General features: G+C 37.8%; 1 protein-coding gene across 4 annotated transcripts in view; it reads left to right on the forward strand.

Moving 5' to 3' along the window:
* Positions 1–18016, forward strand: part of RDX (radixin) — a 31047-nt gene extending 13031 nt beyond the window's left edge. For all 4 annotated transcript variants that reach the window (XM_085536419.1, XM_085536420.1, XM_015852198.3 and 1 more), the window contains 12 exons: positions 49–132; positions 3671–3766; positions 5046–5320; positions 7088–7171; positions 7657–7803; positions 9183–9279; positions 9899–10062; positions 10710–10840; positions 12915–13075; positions 13773–13865; positions 14462–14704; positions 15642–18016. In XM_085536419.1, the coding sequence (XP_085392545.1) occupies positions 49–132; positions 3671–3766; positions 5046–5320; positions 7088–7171; positions 7657–7803; positions 9183–9279; positions 9899–10062; positions 10710–10840; positions 12915–13075; positions 13773–13865; positions 14462–14704; positions 15642–15806 (1740 nt within the window). In that variant the 3' untranslated portion in view covers positions 15807–18016. The remainder of the gene's footprint in view (positions 1–48; positions 133–3670; positions 3767–5045; positions 5321–7087; positions 7172–7656; positions 7804–9182; positions 9280–9898; positions 10063–10709; positions 10841–12914; positions 13076–13772; positions 13866–14461; positions 14705–15641) is intronic.
* The last annotated feature ends 254 nt before the right edge of the window (positions 18017–18270 follow it).

Here is an 18270-nt window from a genome sequence, read left to right on the forward strand (position 1 = left end):
GTATTGCATCACTACAGTGTGATTTAAAACTTTCATTGTTTCCTGTAGATCAACGTCAGAGTAACCACGATGGATGCGGAGCTGGAATTTGCCATCCAACCCAATACAACAGGCAAGCAGCTCTTTGATCAGGTAACTTATTTGTGTTTCTATGTGTATATATATGCCTGTGTATGTAAACAAACATGTGACATTGTGGACATTAAAGCGGAGTTTGATATAGCAGTGCTGTTCTCCTGTATAAAGTTGTGTGTTTTAATGTAAACGTGCGTTCAGTTAAAAAAAAATGAAGAAGCATTCCAAAGTATTCTTCAAAAACAGTGCAACTGTATTAAAATATTGTTTTAGTAGGACTGTTGCTTCTGTCCACTTCACTGTAGATACTTTGATCATGTAGAGCTGAGCGTTTTCAGTCTGCAGAAGAGGAGGATCAGGGGAGATCTCACTGCACTCTACAACTGCCTGAAGGGAGGTTGTGATGAGGAGGGGCTTGGCCTCTTCTCCTGATCAACAAACAGGACCCAAGGAAATGGCCACAAGCTGTACCAGAGAAGGTTTAGATTAGACATAAGAAAGAGCTTTTTCTCTCAGAGAGTGGTCAGGCACTGGAATGGCTGCCCAGGGAGGTGGTGGAGTCTCTGTCTCTGGCAGTGTTCAAGAGGCATCTGGACAAGGAGCTCCAAGATATGGTTTAGTGGCTTGTGGTAGCAATAGTGGTAGGAGGACGGTTGGACTGGATGCTCTTGTAGGTCCTTTCTAACCTTGTCATTGTATGGTTTTAGAGAAAGTGACATTTGTAGAGGTTTTCACTGTGCCAATTGAATGTCTCAGTTTGCAAGTTGAGAATTTCTTTGTTTTTAACACAGCCTTTTACTTTATAATCAAATAAATTTGTCACTTCTGTTAGAAGCAGATGTGACACACTTTAACACAACTCTCCCCCCATTAACTACTTTCAGTAGCAGTACATCTTCAGGTTCAGCAGACGAGTCTTGTCTCTCTGAAAGCCTTGAAGAGAGGGGAACGGATGCATGGCCAGCTGTTTTGCTTTTTGTCTAGCCAATACTACCATCAAATAAGAAGTATGATATCCTGTGACACAAAAGCCCAAGGCTATTGCTTTTCTTTTGCCAGCCTTTACTATATCTTCTGCCATGCAGTGCTGGGTGCGGTGACATTCTGCTGTGTAATATCTTATACACAGGTAATCAGTTTCTTCCAAATTGGGTTTTTGCAAGCAGGAAACAAAGATACAGCTGTGAATTCTTCTTCCTTTCAGACGCATTTCATGTTCTCTACAACTTTGTTCCTTACCTCTCTGTGTGGCTTATACCTCTTATGGCTGACTTGTGCAAATTTAAGTTGAAAAGCTTTAAGTCAGACAAAACCAGCTAGAATCATTTTGTGTTGAGAGAAATCTTTTCAGTCTGATCTTAAATTTAGCGTGGATTACACAGAGTGGTGTCATGAGCTGAACTGTGTTGTCAAACCAGCAGTCAGTGGTTCTTTCAAATTTGTAGATACTGTTTCCTGGAGTTGTTGTTTCCCGTTCTGTTTTGTGTTTATCTTCTAGCAGACAAGAATTTGGTGTTCTGATGGCTTTTTCTTTTCTGCTTTGAAACGTACTGAAGTTCTTGTTTATTGCACAAGCCTGTTTTATAATAACTGCTACTCTTTCAGACTCCTACTTTTAATCATAGTCCTTTAGTCCATCTTGTCAGTGGTCAGTATGAGCAAGAGAAGGTCCATCCTCTTTCTCTCAACCAATTGTTTATCTGTGATTCCTTCCTAGAACAGGAGTGCTGTGGTAGATGTGTTTCCACAGTGTGATGGTTTGGTATTTGTTCTTTTCCAATGAGGCATTGGCACTAAGCATCAGAACTGCTTTGCTCTAGTTTCAGTTCAGGAAGAGTTGGGGGTATTGTTTCCTTCATCTCAAGTTAAACCCCAGATCTCCTTTTCAGGAATCTCAGAAGCTTCCCTTACAGTCTTTCAGAAGTTGACTAACTGCATTTCCTGCTAGTTTGTCCTCTTGTGCATGTTTAGATTTGCCAAAGAACAGATCTGTCTCCAGCAGGTTTTTATTACCTGTTAATTGCCAAAACTTAGTGCTTTAATGGTGGATAAATCTGTTTCATGGATGTGATGAAAAGTTGCCTTAGGCTATCCAGTACATCTTTTGAATCAGAACTATAAATCAAATTCTGAAGTTTCCTATTGTGTGCTTATTTTTATATATCACTCTACTACAGTGTGTAAGTGCCTGCGTTATCCTGATACAAACTTTCAGAAGTGTTTATTTGAGCTGAGATGGCAGTGATAGACTGTATTTTTTTCATTATTTTTGTCTAAAATAGAACAAACTAATATGTAATCTGAGTTCGGTATTGATTTATGAGCACGTGTAACCTTGTATTGTAGTAGAGAAACAGTATATATTTGAGTGAGGTGCAGGGCCCTTCTCTACTGAAGGGCAGTACGTAGTAGGTGAGAGTGGCATGTTTTTATGAGAGCGTATGCACTTGGCTCTTTTTGCTTTATGGGCAGTATTGAGCATCTGAGGTTCTTGGTGACTTCTGTTGCAACTCACAGTGCTGGTCAGCTACAAAGGCTTCATTTGTGAAGCTACAAAGCAAAGGGCATTTTCAGAGTTGTCTGCTGAAGAAGTTTGATAAGTACTGTACAGGCAGCCTGTGCCAGAGGGGGCAGCAGGTCTTTAATTTTCTGTGTTGGGACACCACATATAACTCAAGACAGTAGCATTAATATAAACTTGTTCTCATCTTGTCTGATGTTCCAAAGTAGGAAGATAAAGCATAGAAATGTAGGGACTTCAGAGAAAATAATTGTACATTTAAAGAGTCATATTGGATCCATGTTGTCAATTCTGTGCTTTGTTGGATCCTGAAAGTAGAAGGGTAGACAAAGAGAATTAAAAGCTACACTTACATTGATGCAAACAACTGTACACATGTGCAAGGGATCAGAAAAAATTTACACAGAAGTCTTGTGACACTTTCTGATTTTCCAAGTTTTAATTTAACCACCTGATAGTACCTTCTTCAAGGTGGAGGAGGGTCTATGTGTAAAATTCTTTTTACTTCACGTGTGTCTGAATGTTTCCATAAAACAGCCTTCAGTAAACCAGCTTGCCAGCTTAGTCCTGCCTGAGAATGTAATGCAATTCCTTTATTCAAGGACAGTTTTCTTTCTTTAATAGCCTTTGCCTAAATCAGAAACTGCATCGCCAATCCCTGTTTGGTTTATCAGCCAGATCGTTCTTACTCTTTTATCATCATCTTCTAAAAGATCTTGGAAATACCTAATGGAGGTGATTCATACTCAGTACATCATACTTGTCCAGAGGTATTATTCAGCGATATAGTTTCATTGCTTGTCTTTGGTTGAAGTAGACTTGCTTGGTGGTTGATCTGCAGGTAACGCCATTTCAAAGATCAGCATCCTGTTTGCAGCTTTGTATTTCTCAGGGGCTGAGTTTGATACATGCATTAAGTTGCACACTGGAGCCGTTCCTTGGCTACAAGGCATTTATTTTGAACATATTTTACTTCTGTTGCCCATGTGAAAAAAGCGGCTTATACAAGGCAACAACCATAAAATTCCTGTTGCACTAATTAATCATTGTTAACTGTGGATCATTTTTCATTAGGTGGTAAAAACTGTTGGTCTTCGTGAAGTTTGGTTTTTTGGGCTGCAGTACGTGGACAGCAAAGGCTACTCAACATGGCTGAAGCTAAATAAAAAGGTAATAATTTCCCGACACTTAAGCAAATATATAGTTTTAAATATACTTTTATAAGACTTGCTGCTTTGATGTTGTAGGTGAGATTTATCAAATTTAGTCAAGTAGCAGCTTCTTGTTTGCTTTAAATGATGAAATGCAGTGTTCAGAAGACTCTCGCATCCCTGCTGTCCATGCTGCTTTGGATGATGCCCAGGGTACAGTTGACATCCATGTTGTCCCCGTACTCCCTTTCACACTCTGTTTACCTTGAGCTTCCTGAATGACTTATCATAGAAAGTCATTAATATCCTTGTGGCCCTCTTCTGGACCAGCTCCATCAACTCCATGTCCTTGTGGTGGAGGCCCAAAACAGTACCTCCAGGTGAGGTCTTATAAGAGCAGAGGGGCAGAATCATCTCCCTCACCTGCTGGTCACAGTTCTTGTGATGCAACCCAGGGTACGGTTGGTTTTCTGGGCTGCAAGCACACATTGCTGACTTAACTTGAGTCTTTCATCAACTGACACCCCCAAATCCTTCTCCTCGGGGCTGCTCTCAACCATTCTTTACCAACCTGTATCTGTGTTTGGCATTGCCCGACCCAGGTGCAGGACCTTGTGTTTGGCCTTGTTGAACTAAGTGAGAAATTCATGAGAATGGTTGCAGCAGAAGTCGTACTATTTTTGATACTTTCTACTAGTCAAGCAAACAGAAATATGATTTCCTTTGAAGTAAAGCTGTAAAAGGACTACTTGTGCAAATGAAATTAAATATGAAATGAAGTGCATGTGGAATTGGGATGTATGAAATTTATTTAGAGTTTACCTTTTAACAATCACTGTAGTATTTGATGTTAAAATGATATTTTCTTTTATTTTTGCCTGTCATTATAAGTGCTGAAAGCTGAGCTCAAATGAAATAGAAAATGAACAGAAGATCTGTTTGTGTATAGATTATTGACTAGACAGCTGTTTAATACTTATAAGCTGATCACATCTGATCTCTTCGGGGAAATTGTGATAAGGTTTGTCCATAAGCTTTACAAAAATGTGATGAATGGAACCATGATTTTTGCAGAGGAACGAAGCACATATGCTTAGTTCAGTAGTTCAAAGACTTCTTTTAAAAGAATAATTCAGCTTTACCCCTAAGTTAATATGCTGTAATTCTTGCTACAGAATCTTTATTAAACTTATTTAGTTTCTTCCTCAAGTCATTCATTAGTGTCAAGTTCATTGTATTTATTATATTATTTAGTGCTTTTCCTGCGTTTTCTTTATTCACTTTTTTTTTTTCCTTAGGTAACACAGCAAGATGTAAGGAAAGAAAATCCTTTGCAGTTTAAATTCAGGGCCAAGTTTTTTCCAGAGGATGTATCTGAAGAGTTAATTCAGGAAATAACACAAAGACTTTTCTTCCTGCAAGTCAAAGAAGCCATCTTAAATGATGAGATATATTGTCCACCAGAGACGGCTGTTCTTCTTGCTTCTTATGCTGTACAGTCCAAGTACGGAGATTACAATAAGGAGATACATAAACTGGGCTACCTAGCGAATGACAGGCTTCTCCCTCAGCGGTGAGACAGATCATAAATAAATGTGTTTTTTGCATTGTTTGCTCTCTTTGAACTTGATTGCTTGACTTCTTAGAGTGGAAGTAGTAAGTGAAAAATGGTAGCTTTTTTAAAATGGTGCACGTTTTTCTAGTAGAACTTACAAGAGCTCATCCCAGTTTAGACTACATATGAAAGCATCATAACTGTAGGCTTCCAGAGACCTATTTCTTGTCCCATCCTCAACCCACTGCACAGATTTAGCCCGTGACGTTTTCAGAGTACTGCAGAAGACATACTTACCTGTTGTTGCTGGAGGTTTGCCTCTGCTGAGTTAAAATCTTGTTCTTTAAATTATTCAGGTTTACCCTTGTTCTTCATGGTGTTTTTATGTAAGAAGTTTTAGTAAATGGTAGTAAATTCATGAAAAATAGCTATAAAATACATTTTCTGCCATGTGTTTAACTTACAAATGCTGACCTGGACAGAAAATTTGGAAAATGAATTCTTGTCATTATTGTTATGTGAATGTTTTTGTGTCAGTTGTTCATGTAAGTGTCTAGGGAAGGTAAGCACCAGCATTATAGTTCTGCATTGTTTTTCTTTCCTCCTCACAGCTGAAACTGTACCTGACATGCGTTGGCATAAGGGAAGAGTTACAACAGGAATTTGCGGAGCTAGATAGTTTTGTTAGTGTAAATAAATCTATGACACTGTATTGTCAACAAATGGATGCTTACTAAGTATGTAACTTTAGTGCAGCTTCAAAGAGATGAGAACTGTGGAATAATTTCAGTTTTCTTTTGAAATTCATATACTGTCTTTTCTGATTCAAAAACGAGAAGTAGAAATTAGCTCATTAGCTAAGAGCGAGAATCTCCTGGCTAGTAAAAAAAAGCATTTTAAACTGTGATAGATGTTTTAAAAAATATTTCTGTCAGTGTTTCAGGTTTTAAAAAGCCTCAGGTAAGTGTTGGCTGCTTACTTCCTTCTTATTGCAGTGAATTCTTAGGAATTATTCTTCTGGATCTATGTAGAAGGCAAGGAGACTAAGAATCAGTACAACTCATAACTGAATATAATAGTGCACAGATCTTTGTCTTTGCTCAGTTGTTGACAGCCTGTGGAACGCTGGAGTGCTCGTGTACACACAGATTCAAATACTTCAGATGCTCCTTTTCAGTAAATGTATGGTCAGATGCTTTCCCAGCACATTTTCAATGAGTTGTGTCAGTTTGTGCTGAGTGGGCATGTACCTTTTGTTTTCATTGTAGCACAGTTACTCCTATTTTGCCTCCTGTAACCAGAGATTTCCTAGAAAACTATCAAGTACTTAATAAAAATACTTCAAAAGAATGTAATGTCAAAAATAGTTGCTGCAGGAAGCAGGTTGGCTTTTTAAAACTCAAGGAAAAAGGTGAGAGGGTTTGCAGTTCTTCTTAATATAGAGCTGCATTTACTGGTCAGAATATTGTGGATTTATTGTGTGTTTTGGGGCGTTCTGAACGTTGTGTTTATGGCCTTACTGAAGGTCGCCATATGCCACGGTGTGACTTGTATTATAATACAAACTTTATAGAATACTACGAAAAAAGTGAATCCACAGTATTTGTTTTAAATGTGTATATATGTTTTGAAATACAGAACTGGTGTGTTTGGGTGAAAAGATGAGCAGTATATAGGAAGTAATGTTTAAATTTCTTCAAGCATGTGTTGTGCCACAAGGTTTAAAAATAAGTTTAAGAGATGATGTGATAACCAGTGTAATTTAATAACAATTTCTATCCACAGTGTGTTAGAACAGCACAAACTGACAAAAGAACAATGGGAAGAGCGAATACAAAACTGGCATGAAGAGCACAGGGGAATGTTAAGGTAATTACATAGAAAATGTTCCGAGGCCTATAAGGGGTATTTCTTACTATTATCAAGGTGTGTTTTGGGTGGTGGCATTTTTGCTTGGAAACTTTTCTTCTGCTCTGGCTGGTGTAAGCACTTATCAGAAACTTCCATGGAAGTTTGGATGAGAGTTGAATTTACTGTTGTATTGTTGGCTGCCTACGTGATTTCTGGTAAGGCCGTCAACTGCCTTTGGTTGCGGTTTCATGCCTCTAAAAATTTCTCTACTCCTCAGACTGAAAAGACAAAGTGCAGAGATTTAACTGGGTTTGAGTGTTAGGGTGTAAAATGCTACAAGTATTTAAATCAGTGTACGTGTGAGTTTCCAAAAGATGTTTGATTCCTAACTAAATTTCTCACTAATAAGTTACTCTGTAGATCCCCTGTTCTTTCCCCTGTTCTTATATTTTCTGTCTTGTCTGTACTATGCATTTACACTTTTTTTCTGTTCTTTTTATCAGGGAAGATTCTATGATGGAATACCTTAAGATAGCACAAGATTTGGAAATGTATGGAGTCAACTATTTTGAAATAAAGAATAAAAAAGGAACTGAGTTGTGGTTAGGAGTTGATGCGTTGGGTCTGAATATTTATGAACATGATGATAAGTAAGTGGTTAATGCTCATTTTTACAGTTTTGTCTTATGAGATCTTACCTGAGATTATACAAAAACAGGCTTTTTTAAATAACATTTAGCAAAATGGGGTATCAAAGATCTTCTGATCTGTGTAAACGTAAATTGACTTTGCTAAGTGTGGATATTTGTAGCAAGAACATTTTTATATTTTTTTTTCCTGTGCTTTTCACTCCCTCAAGTCAGGGTGAAAAAGACATTGAGAAGCTGAACATTGTGTTTGAGAAGTTTGCATGAATTGTAGTTATGAATAGAGCTCTTAGAATAGGAAGAGCTTTGGTATCTAAAAATGAAACCTTCTAGACATCAAGGAAAATAGATGGATCTGTTCTGATAGAGATTACATTCTGCCTTCTTGGATGGGGTAGAGCTGAAATATATGGAACTTAATACTGAAGAACGGACTCATTCCTTTGTTTCTTTTCAGACACTTCTGTTAGTGGTATCTGGTCTTAACAGTACTTTCACAGTGATTTGAAACAAAATGTGTCAAACACCAGATAAGAGCTGTCATCTGAACTGAAATTTCATGCTTGGATGTATATACTCTTTAACAAAATTCTGTGAGCCTTAATTGCCATTAGATGGCAACATAACTCCTGAAAGATGATGAAAATATTCAGTGCAATACACTGACAGTCAACCTTTTTTTGGTATTTTAATTCAGATAGCAATCAAATACTTAAACCTTTTAAACCTTTGAATTAACATAAACTCAGAGAACTTTTTGTGCTGATGAAGTCAAATATTTATATTTAACAATTTAAGAACTGTGTTTCTTTTCAGTGTTAAAAGTTTGCAGTTGGTCCAAAGCATTGTAACTGCTCCTCAACTTAATTCTACTTAAAATGCAGGTGGATGAAATTCTGGGTGAACTTTGGAGATATAATAAGATGTATCTTACAGCTGAGTTGAACTGAAGTACAGTGTTACTGAGGGCTGATCTAATTTCAGTCTTTGGAATGTCCAGCTTTTCTAAAATTATATCCCCATTGAAATAGTTGTCCATTTCTCTGAAGAGAGGATTACCAGTGGCTGATAAAGAACGATGGTATTTGGCATATATTCAGCATGTATTTAATGGTAGTAGAATGTGTCAATGCTGAAATTTCTGAATTTCTTCTGTTGCAGTGCTATAGGAATATGAAACTTACTATTACAAACTCATCAAATGAGTATGTGAAATTATCAACTAAAATATGCTTAAGCTGTTGTCTTGGTAGATTTTGTAAAAGTAATTTAATTGGGGCAGTAGAAACAGGATGAGAAGAAGGCTTGTGTGTCAGTGGACATTAATGTCTTTCTAATGCCTTTCTTTTTCTTCTTTTAATGAGAACTTTTTCTCTTTGAAGGCTGACACCCAAGATTGGTTTTCCTTGGAGTGAAATAAGAAACATCTCTTTCAATGACAAGAAGTTTGTCATAAAGCCAATTGACAAAAAGGCCCCTGTAAGTTGTCTGTAGAATAGTATGCCTTTTTATGTGGAGGGTTTCAAGCTTGAAGGAACCTGCTGTGGTACTATAACATAAGCAAGTACTTTTATGCCTTTTTTTATATTGGTAGAATATTCAGTAATCAAAAAGAAATATAAGTTTTGAAGTGTGGTGCTTTTATTTTCACTCTCTTCCTTCTTGGTGGCATGTAAGATTTCTGTGTTTTTGTTTTTTTCTTCCTATAAGCCAGCTAATGTCTTGTGATGAATTGAAAAGCTGCTCTGTAGCATGCTGAATTCCCTGCGCTCCTACATCTTTCTATTTTTCGCTTGGATTGCAGTAGCAACTTCCATCAGGCTCTATGGGGCAACACACAAAGTTAACTTGCATTGAAGCATAGAAAATAGCGCTACTTTTAGAAGTTTAAATAGTTTTGAATAAAATAGCGAACCTCTACATAGAGGAGTGCAGATGGGGTTTTGCATTTATCTTACAGGCTCCTTATGGTAACTGGATTTTGGAGGAAGAGTATAAAGACACTTGTAAATTTAAATGTAACAAATGTGCAAGTGCAGTAATACTTTGACTCGTCATAGTTGAGTTTTTCGACTAATGGATGTGCATATTTTTCTAGGATTTTGTTTTTTATGCACCTCGTCTGAGAATTAACAAGCGTATTTTGGCACTGTGTATGGGAAATCATGAATTGTACATGAGGAGGCGGAAACCTGATACAATTGAAGTGCAACAGATGAAGGCCCAAGCTAGAGAGGAGAAACATCAGAAACAATTGGAAAGGTAATTAACAAACTTTCATGAAACAGAAGGAAAATTCTTCTGTCCTTTTCGGGATACTAAGTCATAGAATATCAAACATCCTAGCATTCTGTAGGGCTTTTGCTTTTCTTTCTGTAATAGGTGAGCCGGTTTGTTCACTGGCATGGTTCACCTGTTTTAATAGGAAGCCGTATCCCTTTGGAACTTTCTGCATAGTAATAGTAGCTCTACCGTTGTTTCTCATTAAGTTTTTTGTGAAACATTTAAAGTTTCTGTTGCGTGATTCTTAGGGATTTTTATACTACACGTGAACCGCGAAAGCAAGTTTGGCAAATAATATAACAACTTACCTTTTGTGTATTCAAAAAGCACAGTGACTATCCTGGAACAGCAGTCGTGTGAAATGCAGCTATAATCTTAGCTTTACCTGGTTGGACCATAACCAAGGTTGCTGATTGGTTCTGTTCATAATTTCCTCTTAAGCACTATATTTTGAAATGGAGAAATTCAGTTACTATGTTTGAGTATGAGTTTAAAACATTGAAAATTAAGTATTTCTTTATTACTCGAGTAAACTGAAAACAAGTGCTACCGGAATCCAGAGTAGAATTTAGTCTGCTTAATGTTTAAAAGAACAACAACAAAAAAAAGCCTTTTATTATTTTCAGGGCGCAGCTTGAAAATGAGAAGAAGAAAAGGGAGATTGCAGAAAAGGAAAAGGAAAGAATAGAACGTGAAAAGGAAGAATTAATGGAACGCTTAAGACAAATTGAGGAACAAACAATGAAAGCTCAGAAAGGTGAGCCTCTCACTGCTCCTGGATTTGTTCTGTCTGATAACACTGCTTAGTTCATTTGGGTATGGCAGTTCCACGGTCTGTGTTTGGTTTTCTTTGTGGTGTTTTAGTTGTTTGCTTTTTTGACTTTTAATAGCAAGACAAGATAGTGGCATTTATGCTTTAATTTCAGGAGAGCTGTTCTTTTCAGAGTTGAAAGTTGAGGTACGTGGGTAAGGGTTTTCATAATATAAAAACGATTTCTAATACAGCAGGAGTCTTAATTTGCATTTATAGAAAGGAAATAATACAGCATACAGTTTAATTCAGATTTTTTACATGTTTGAAGTGCTGAAAATCTGAGGCTGGAGGAGGTAGGGGGACTACAATAATTCCTCCAGGATTTTGTTGAATTTAGCTTTTCATTTGGAAGTTCCTTATCCCTTTGTTTTCCTATTCCCTTGTTGGTGCTGAGAACTTTAAAAATTTGAGTCTTAATGGGTTTTAGTAAGTAAACCATGTGTGGTCAGTAAACAGCTTTTATTTTGAGCTACCCTGTGCAGTCACTCCACTGCTTCCCCTCTCCTCTTATAGAATGGCCTGGGTTGAAAATGATCATCTAGTTTCAACCCCCCTGCTGTGTTCAGGGTCGCCAACCACCAGGCCAGGCTGCCCAGAGCCACATCCAGCCTGGCTCCAGGGATGGGGCATCTATAACCTGTTCCAGTGCATCACTACTCTCTGTGTGGAAAAACTTGCTCCTAATATCTAACCAGAACCTCCCATCTCAATTTAAAACCACTCCCCCTTGTCCTGTCGCTATCTTTATTTTTTTTACTTCAGATTTGTTTTGTATTCATAGAAGTTCCATTTTCTCTCCTGTTTGTAACCATTGGCTTCAAGCACGATAAAAATGATCACAGTCTGTAGCTGTGCAAATATGCCTACATTTTCTCTAGCTCTGCCTCCAATAGTGCCCAATAAAATAAGGCTCTTGCTATGTTGAAGTTGTTAAGCATTTTATTTGGAAATACCTTCAGTCATAAGTCACTAGGACAGAAATGGTTCTTTTAATTTAACATCGCACTCTGAAGAAGATTGTTCTAAAGGAAAGTATATAAATATAAAGCTATTAAAAATAAGTAAAAGGGGAAGGGGGAAATCATTTCTCAATTCTGAACAAAGTCTCTTGTATTCTGGCTTTCATAGGGAATGTAGTCTATCTGATGTAGTACGTAATACATGTTACTGGCCTTTTTAGCATTCTTTTAGATGTGGATTCATGTTTACATAAATGGTGCCTCTGTTCTGTAGATTATGTGGTAGCTTAGTGTTCTCCATCTTCACTGGGAGGTTTTGTCCGTTCAAATAGTGTTTTTAAACATTGGTGCATTTGATTTAGTTTTGTGGGTGCTGCAGTTGTACAACTTGCCCAAGTAGCAGTGCCCCTGATTTTGGCCTTCCAATTTTGATCATTAAAAACAATTTCCTGTTCAGTTCTGCCCTCGAAATTACAATACCGGTAGATTATTGTTTTCTCTTAGCTCCGTATGTCAGGGTTCTGCCCTTTTGCTTGCAATATTTTCCTAACCAGGCAGCTAGGTGACTGTTATCCCTTCCCCTTGATTTCGGTTTTTCCTGCTTGCACTTTCTGGAAGTCTGTTTTCTGACCTCTCCAATGGATCTCAGGTCATTTTGCTGGAAGTGCATGTCTAAAATGTCAGCTGCATTTAAAATACTGTTGTAAAGCATTTCAATGGAGTAAAAGTCTTTGGCTTTTTTGTTGGAACAGGATGATTTCATGTATGTGAAAACATGTCTGTAGTGATTGGTGTGTGTTTATCAATCTATCTGTTTTTTATCAGGAAGCTGATAACTTTCTGCAACTCCGAGCTGTGAAGTGAAATATATCCGAAGTGTGTGTTTAAAAAAAAAAGCTATATGTGGAGTGCATCATCAGGGGATGTGATGGCAGTTCTTGGTTTAAGTCAGGCTCACTTTAGGCTGTCTTGTAAAGCTTTGTTGTAACTGTTACCTGTGTTACATATGAGTAAGAATTAAATAAAGATATATTGGCTGCAAACTATCCCTTTGGCAGAGCTGGAGGAACAGACCAGAAGAGCTCTAGAACTGGATCAGGAGAGAAAACGAGCGAAAGAAGAAGCAGAGCGCCTGGAAAAGGAGCGCCGAGCAGCTGAGGAAGCTAAAGCTGCTCTAGCCAAACAGGCAGCTGATCAAATGAAGAACCAGGAGCAGCTAGTAAGAGCCTTTAATCTTGCATTGAAACAAATGGAAAGTCATTATTGAAATTTACATTGGAGTTTTGGTTACACCTATTTTGTAGGATGAGCAAGTATGTGAAATACCCCGTGCTTTGTTACAGGTTGTTGTGGGACTTAAAAAAAAAAAAAAACAAAAAACAAAACAAAAAAAAACTTCTTAGGTTTTTCTCTGTTTAGAGCATTATCTTCTTGCAATCTGTGCTAGATGATTTCTTATTGAAGAACTGCACGTGGTAAATGAGAAGGGAATGAAAATTTTATAGGAAAATATTTCTCAACTGTAAAACAGCTCTTGGTACTCTTTAAACAGCAATGCTTGAGGCAAGATTTATCTTAACAGTACTGAGATTATCATCTAAAGTCATCAGATTTTGTTGAGACTGTTAGAGCTGTATTAAGCTGAAGCGGTGCCAAATGGTAATTTGTAACTGCAGGTCTTTATTTCTCAGCAAGTTTGGAAGTGCAGAAGATAGATGATTCCCCATCCCAGACAGTCTCCTATCAGACAGAAATACTGATTCTCTCCATCTGTGATACATGTTTAAAATTTCTATTTTTAATAAGCAGAGCAGTGATGAATGATAAATGACTCTCTTCAAAGGCTCTGCTCTCTTCCACTGCAGAGCTGAAGTGGTGTTGAACTAAAACTTCTGTTTTGTTTGTTTTTGTTTTAGGCAGCAGAACTTGCTGAATTCACTGCCAAGATTGCACTTCTGGAGGAGGCCAAGAAAAAAAAAGAGGAGGAAGCCTCAGAATGGCAGCACAAAGTAATGAACTCGTGTTTGTGGGAAGTCAGACCTTAAGAGAAACTAAGGGAGATAAGTGCAGAAATACCTGTGGAATTCCATGTCATTGGGTCTCTTACTCCCTTCAGGCTTCAGAGAAGCCTTGTTTATTTATTTATTTTTAGAGGGTTTTCTCCTTTTTTTTTTAAATTTTTTATTTTTATGAAACCACTTTGCACTTACATTTAACTCATAGACTGGAGAGGGGGAATTCTTATCACAAATATATGATCAGAGATTTAAAATGGCTTTCTTATGTGGGGTGGTAGACTGAAGCTTTGTGCTTGAAAAGAAACACATTGAAAGGGAGGTGTAAATAAAATAATAAAAAGTCATGATTGGAGGTGAAAAGATGGATCAGAATTAGAACAAAGGCACGTGAAATGTCACTAGTCTACAATTTATAGCAAAATTCTCAGCTCTACTGGGGCCACACTTGGGGTACTGTACTTAGTTCTGTGCTGATGAAGGAACTGGGGCATCTCTCCTGGGAGGAGAGATTTCACAATTGGTTCTTGTGAATTTTAAACTAGTTTAAATCAATTTAAATAATGCTAAGTCTTGTTTACTGTATTTAGGCTTTTGCAGCCCAGGAGGACTTAGAAAAGACCAAAGAAGAACTGAAATCTGTGATGTCTGCTCCTCCTCCGCCTCCTCCCCCACCAGTTATTCCTCCAACAGAGAATGAACACGATGAACATGATGAAAACAATGCTGAAGCCAGTGCAGAACTGTCTTCTGATGGTGTCATGAATCACAGGAGTGAGGAGGAACGGGTAACAGAAACACAGAAAAATGAACGTGTTAAGAAACAGCTCCAGGTAATGAAGACGTATAGTTGTATTGACATAATTCAGGCCTTGGGTTTTCATTTTTTATTTTTTAAAAGGTCTCACTGAAGCGTTGGTGTGCCAAGGAAGTACCCTTCCTATCAATTACTGGGTTTATTAAACAGCCAGTATCATTTATAGTGTTACAGAGCAGAATAAATGGAAAGATGAGATGCAAGACTATGCTTTGTAGCTTAGAAGTATAACAATGTTGTCACGTTGGACAGGGAAGTTTTCAAGTAATTGTATAATGGCTGGGATGTGGAATGTTGGAACGTAATACTTTTGTTTTGAGTCCTGAAATCTATTAATTAGTATGAACAGATGCTTGCTTAATAGTATTTGGGTTTATTTGCTGCTGCTCAGAGGCATCATAAAAGTAGAGACGGAAATATTCCCCGTGAGGATGAATCTTATTTCCCTGAAAGAGCATTTCCTCTTAGATCTGTCTTATCTCTCAAAGTATAATAACAGTTTGCCATGTTATGAAATATCTGTTTGGGAAGGAAATGGAAAGTTGTTGCTTTTTCTGGCAGCAGTGTTTTAATAGCGTGATTCTGTAATGCATCTTCTCTGCTTGCCCAGTCATTGACAGAATCAGGGAGATGAGTGTGCTATCTTCGGTCAAGCAGAAATAGAAATAACGTAATTTTCCTGTTTTATCTTGCTGGTCCCTCTGTTCTTGGATGTTAGGTTGCAAGGTTGGGGTTTTTTTGTTTGTTTGATACTCACATATCTATAAGGAAGGAATCTTGTGCTGTCGTTGTCTTCGTTCTACAGTCTTTTTTGATAGACCTCACAGATTTAGGTACTGAACAGTACAGACAGCATTTTGTTGGTTGACAGGAGTCCCTATCCAAGATGCAGGTTAGGTATTATCATAAAAAGATTAGTTAAAGCACTTAAATCCAAATATTTTATTCAACAGGCTTTAAGTTCTGAGTTGGCCCAAGCCAGAGATGAAACCAAGAAAACACAAAATGATGTCCTTCATGCTGAGAATGTTAAAGCAGGCCGTGATAAGTACAAGACTCTTCGACAAATCCGACAAGGCAATACAAAGCAGCGTATTGATGAGTTTGAAGCAATGTGAGAGCTGTTATTTTGCATATATGTTCCTCATAAAGCTGAACCACCAACAGAGAAAAAAGCAGGCCTTTGCAGTTTTGATGGATTGCACCCCACTTTGCCAAAGCACTTAATACCAGTTTGACTACAGAGGTTAAAGACAAATCTGGGGGAAGCTATTCAACAGTAAGGCAGTCTGTCATCCCTAGCTTTGCAGGGGGAGGGTGTGGAGAATAATAGCAATTTTTTTTCCCTATCATGTCTTCAGTTTTGTTGCTTTGTAGTTTTTCTCTTTGAAAACTGATGTGAAGTGTACGATGATTGACAAGTGTACAGATTGCTGAAACATTAACAAAGAATAAAGGAGCTGAACCGAAACCGGATAGGTACTATTTCAGGATGATGAGGTTTAACATTAAACTTTTCAACATAGCTGCACCATGAGGAGTTTGATATCACTGACTTTCAGTTTCTTTTTTTTTTTCCCTCCCGAATGAAATTCTTCGGTGTTTCATGTCCTGTCATCATTGATGGTTTTCTTTGCCTACCTGTTCACAAAGGTCTGGATGGCAGGTGGTGGTTCCAGATGTTTTTCTAAATGGAACGCTACCTGTAGGCAGCACACGGCTGCTGATAGGCTGGAATATGTATTGCTTTTCCCTAGGTGATTTTTTTTTTTAGATGCACAAAGTGTTTAAATGCAACCAAATGCAAAAACAACAACAACAAAAAGCTTTGTATGCTATTTGCTTGTAATTATTTTATTTGCAGTAGGGAGACCCTGGACCTTTCTGGCAAGGGAGCATATGAAAACATCAGTCCCAGGGAGGGGACAGTATCCTACCTCACTACTACATACATGATGACTGGTCCTTCAAACACCATGAAAAAGCTCTGTCACTGTGTAATAATATCATCAGTGCTAGGAGCCCTTGCTCCTAGGGTTTTCTTTGACATGGAGATGGATTTATAGTGCTAAATGCTGTTTAACTGCCTTTTGTTGAGTTTAAATTGTATCAGCATCTTGTGGTTTTTTTAAAGCTGTAACCTGTCACTGGTATATTATCTTCTGGGAGGGGTGTAGGAAGTGCATATGAGTTAATTCGGTGTTGGATTTCCAAATACAAAATGAAAGTTCCCAGAATTGGAGTTAGAAGTATTTATAGCTTCAGTTTTGAGTGAAGCTAGCGTCGTAACTGTCGTATCTGATGTCAGATCATGAAGTCCTTTCCTTCTTGAAAAGGAGATTTGCTCCTTTTTTCCTTTTTTTTTTTTTATTTTATTTGAGAAATCCTAGGAAATGAACTTGAGAAATATCTTTGCAGTTATTGTGCAGTTGTTCCTTCTGTTAGAGTACCTTAGTAAATACCTACAATGGAAGAACCCTGCTTTCTCTGAGGATGGTTCAGCTCTTTTCTGTTTGATATTATGCACTCATAAATTTACACTTATCTATTAAAATTTGCCATTTTATTAAACACTGTTTTTCATGCACAATAGGTTTAATTTTCTTATGAACAGTCCGACTAAGTTTGTTTTATTTTGCAGAGTCAAAGGTTGGCTATGTGGGGTGACACCACGAGATTACAATAAAAAAACATGCATATATCTTTGGTTTGTGGGGCTAAACATATCCCGTTAACCTGGAAGACTGGCGTGCAGGTGGTGCACGCGACCTTCAGAATGCTGCTTGGTGGAGGCTGGTGTTTCTACTTGCAGCGCATTGTAAGGGTAGTCGCTGTTTGATGTGAGCGAATTCCTGCAGTGTTGGGGTGATTTGCCATAGCAGGTGAAATACTGAGCTTCCACTGAGCCCTCGTTTTGCCCAGGGAAGTGTGCACTAACATTGATACATCGGTTTCAGCATCGGGGGGAAAAATAACAGGAAAGTTTGCTGTTCATAAACCTACGGTGTATAGAGTAGGGCTAAATGGATTAGATCCATTTATAAAGCTGTGTGATGATATTTTTTTTTCCTAAAAACAACCAGGAACAACCATTTGTAATCCGGATTCTCACAGTGAACAAAGTGGTAATAGCTGCTGTCTCCAGCGGCTGGGGAGCGCTTACTGGGGCAGGAATACTAAGAGTACATTGAATGACTATTTGGTGAAGTAATTTTCCACATGCTTTTTCCTTTAGCATCCTGTTTTGTGTTGTACAATTAAGCTACAATTACATCTACTATTTTGGATAACATTCGTTGGTTAACAATAAAGAGATACAGTAAATTTCTCTGAGGTCCACTGTTGTTATTTAATGCACTTCTTTTTCTCCCCCAAGCAGCTTTGCTAACTGTATTAAGCTTTTTCCAGAGCAGCATAGCAGTGTTGGTCATCAGCTTTTTGTCTCACAGGTTGGTCAAATTGAAACATAAAATAAGACTGTTGGATTGTATCCCTATTGAATGGCGTTCTGCCTGTGAAATGGGCACATACAGCTGGGAGGGAGCGCTGCTGGTTGTTGAGTCAAAACAAGATCTGAATTAT

The sequence above is a fragment of the Coturnix japonica genome, chromosome 1, assembly GCF_054131305.1.
Source record: "Coturnix japonica strain WE chromosome 1, WE-NBRP24, whole genome shotgun sequence".
NCBI lineage: Eukaryota > Metazoa > Chordata > Aves > Galliformes > Phasianidae > Coturnix > Coturnix japonica.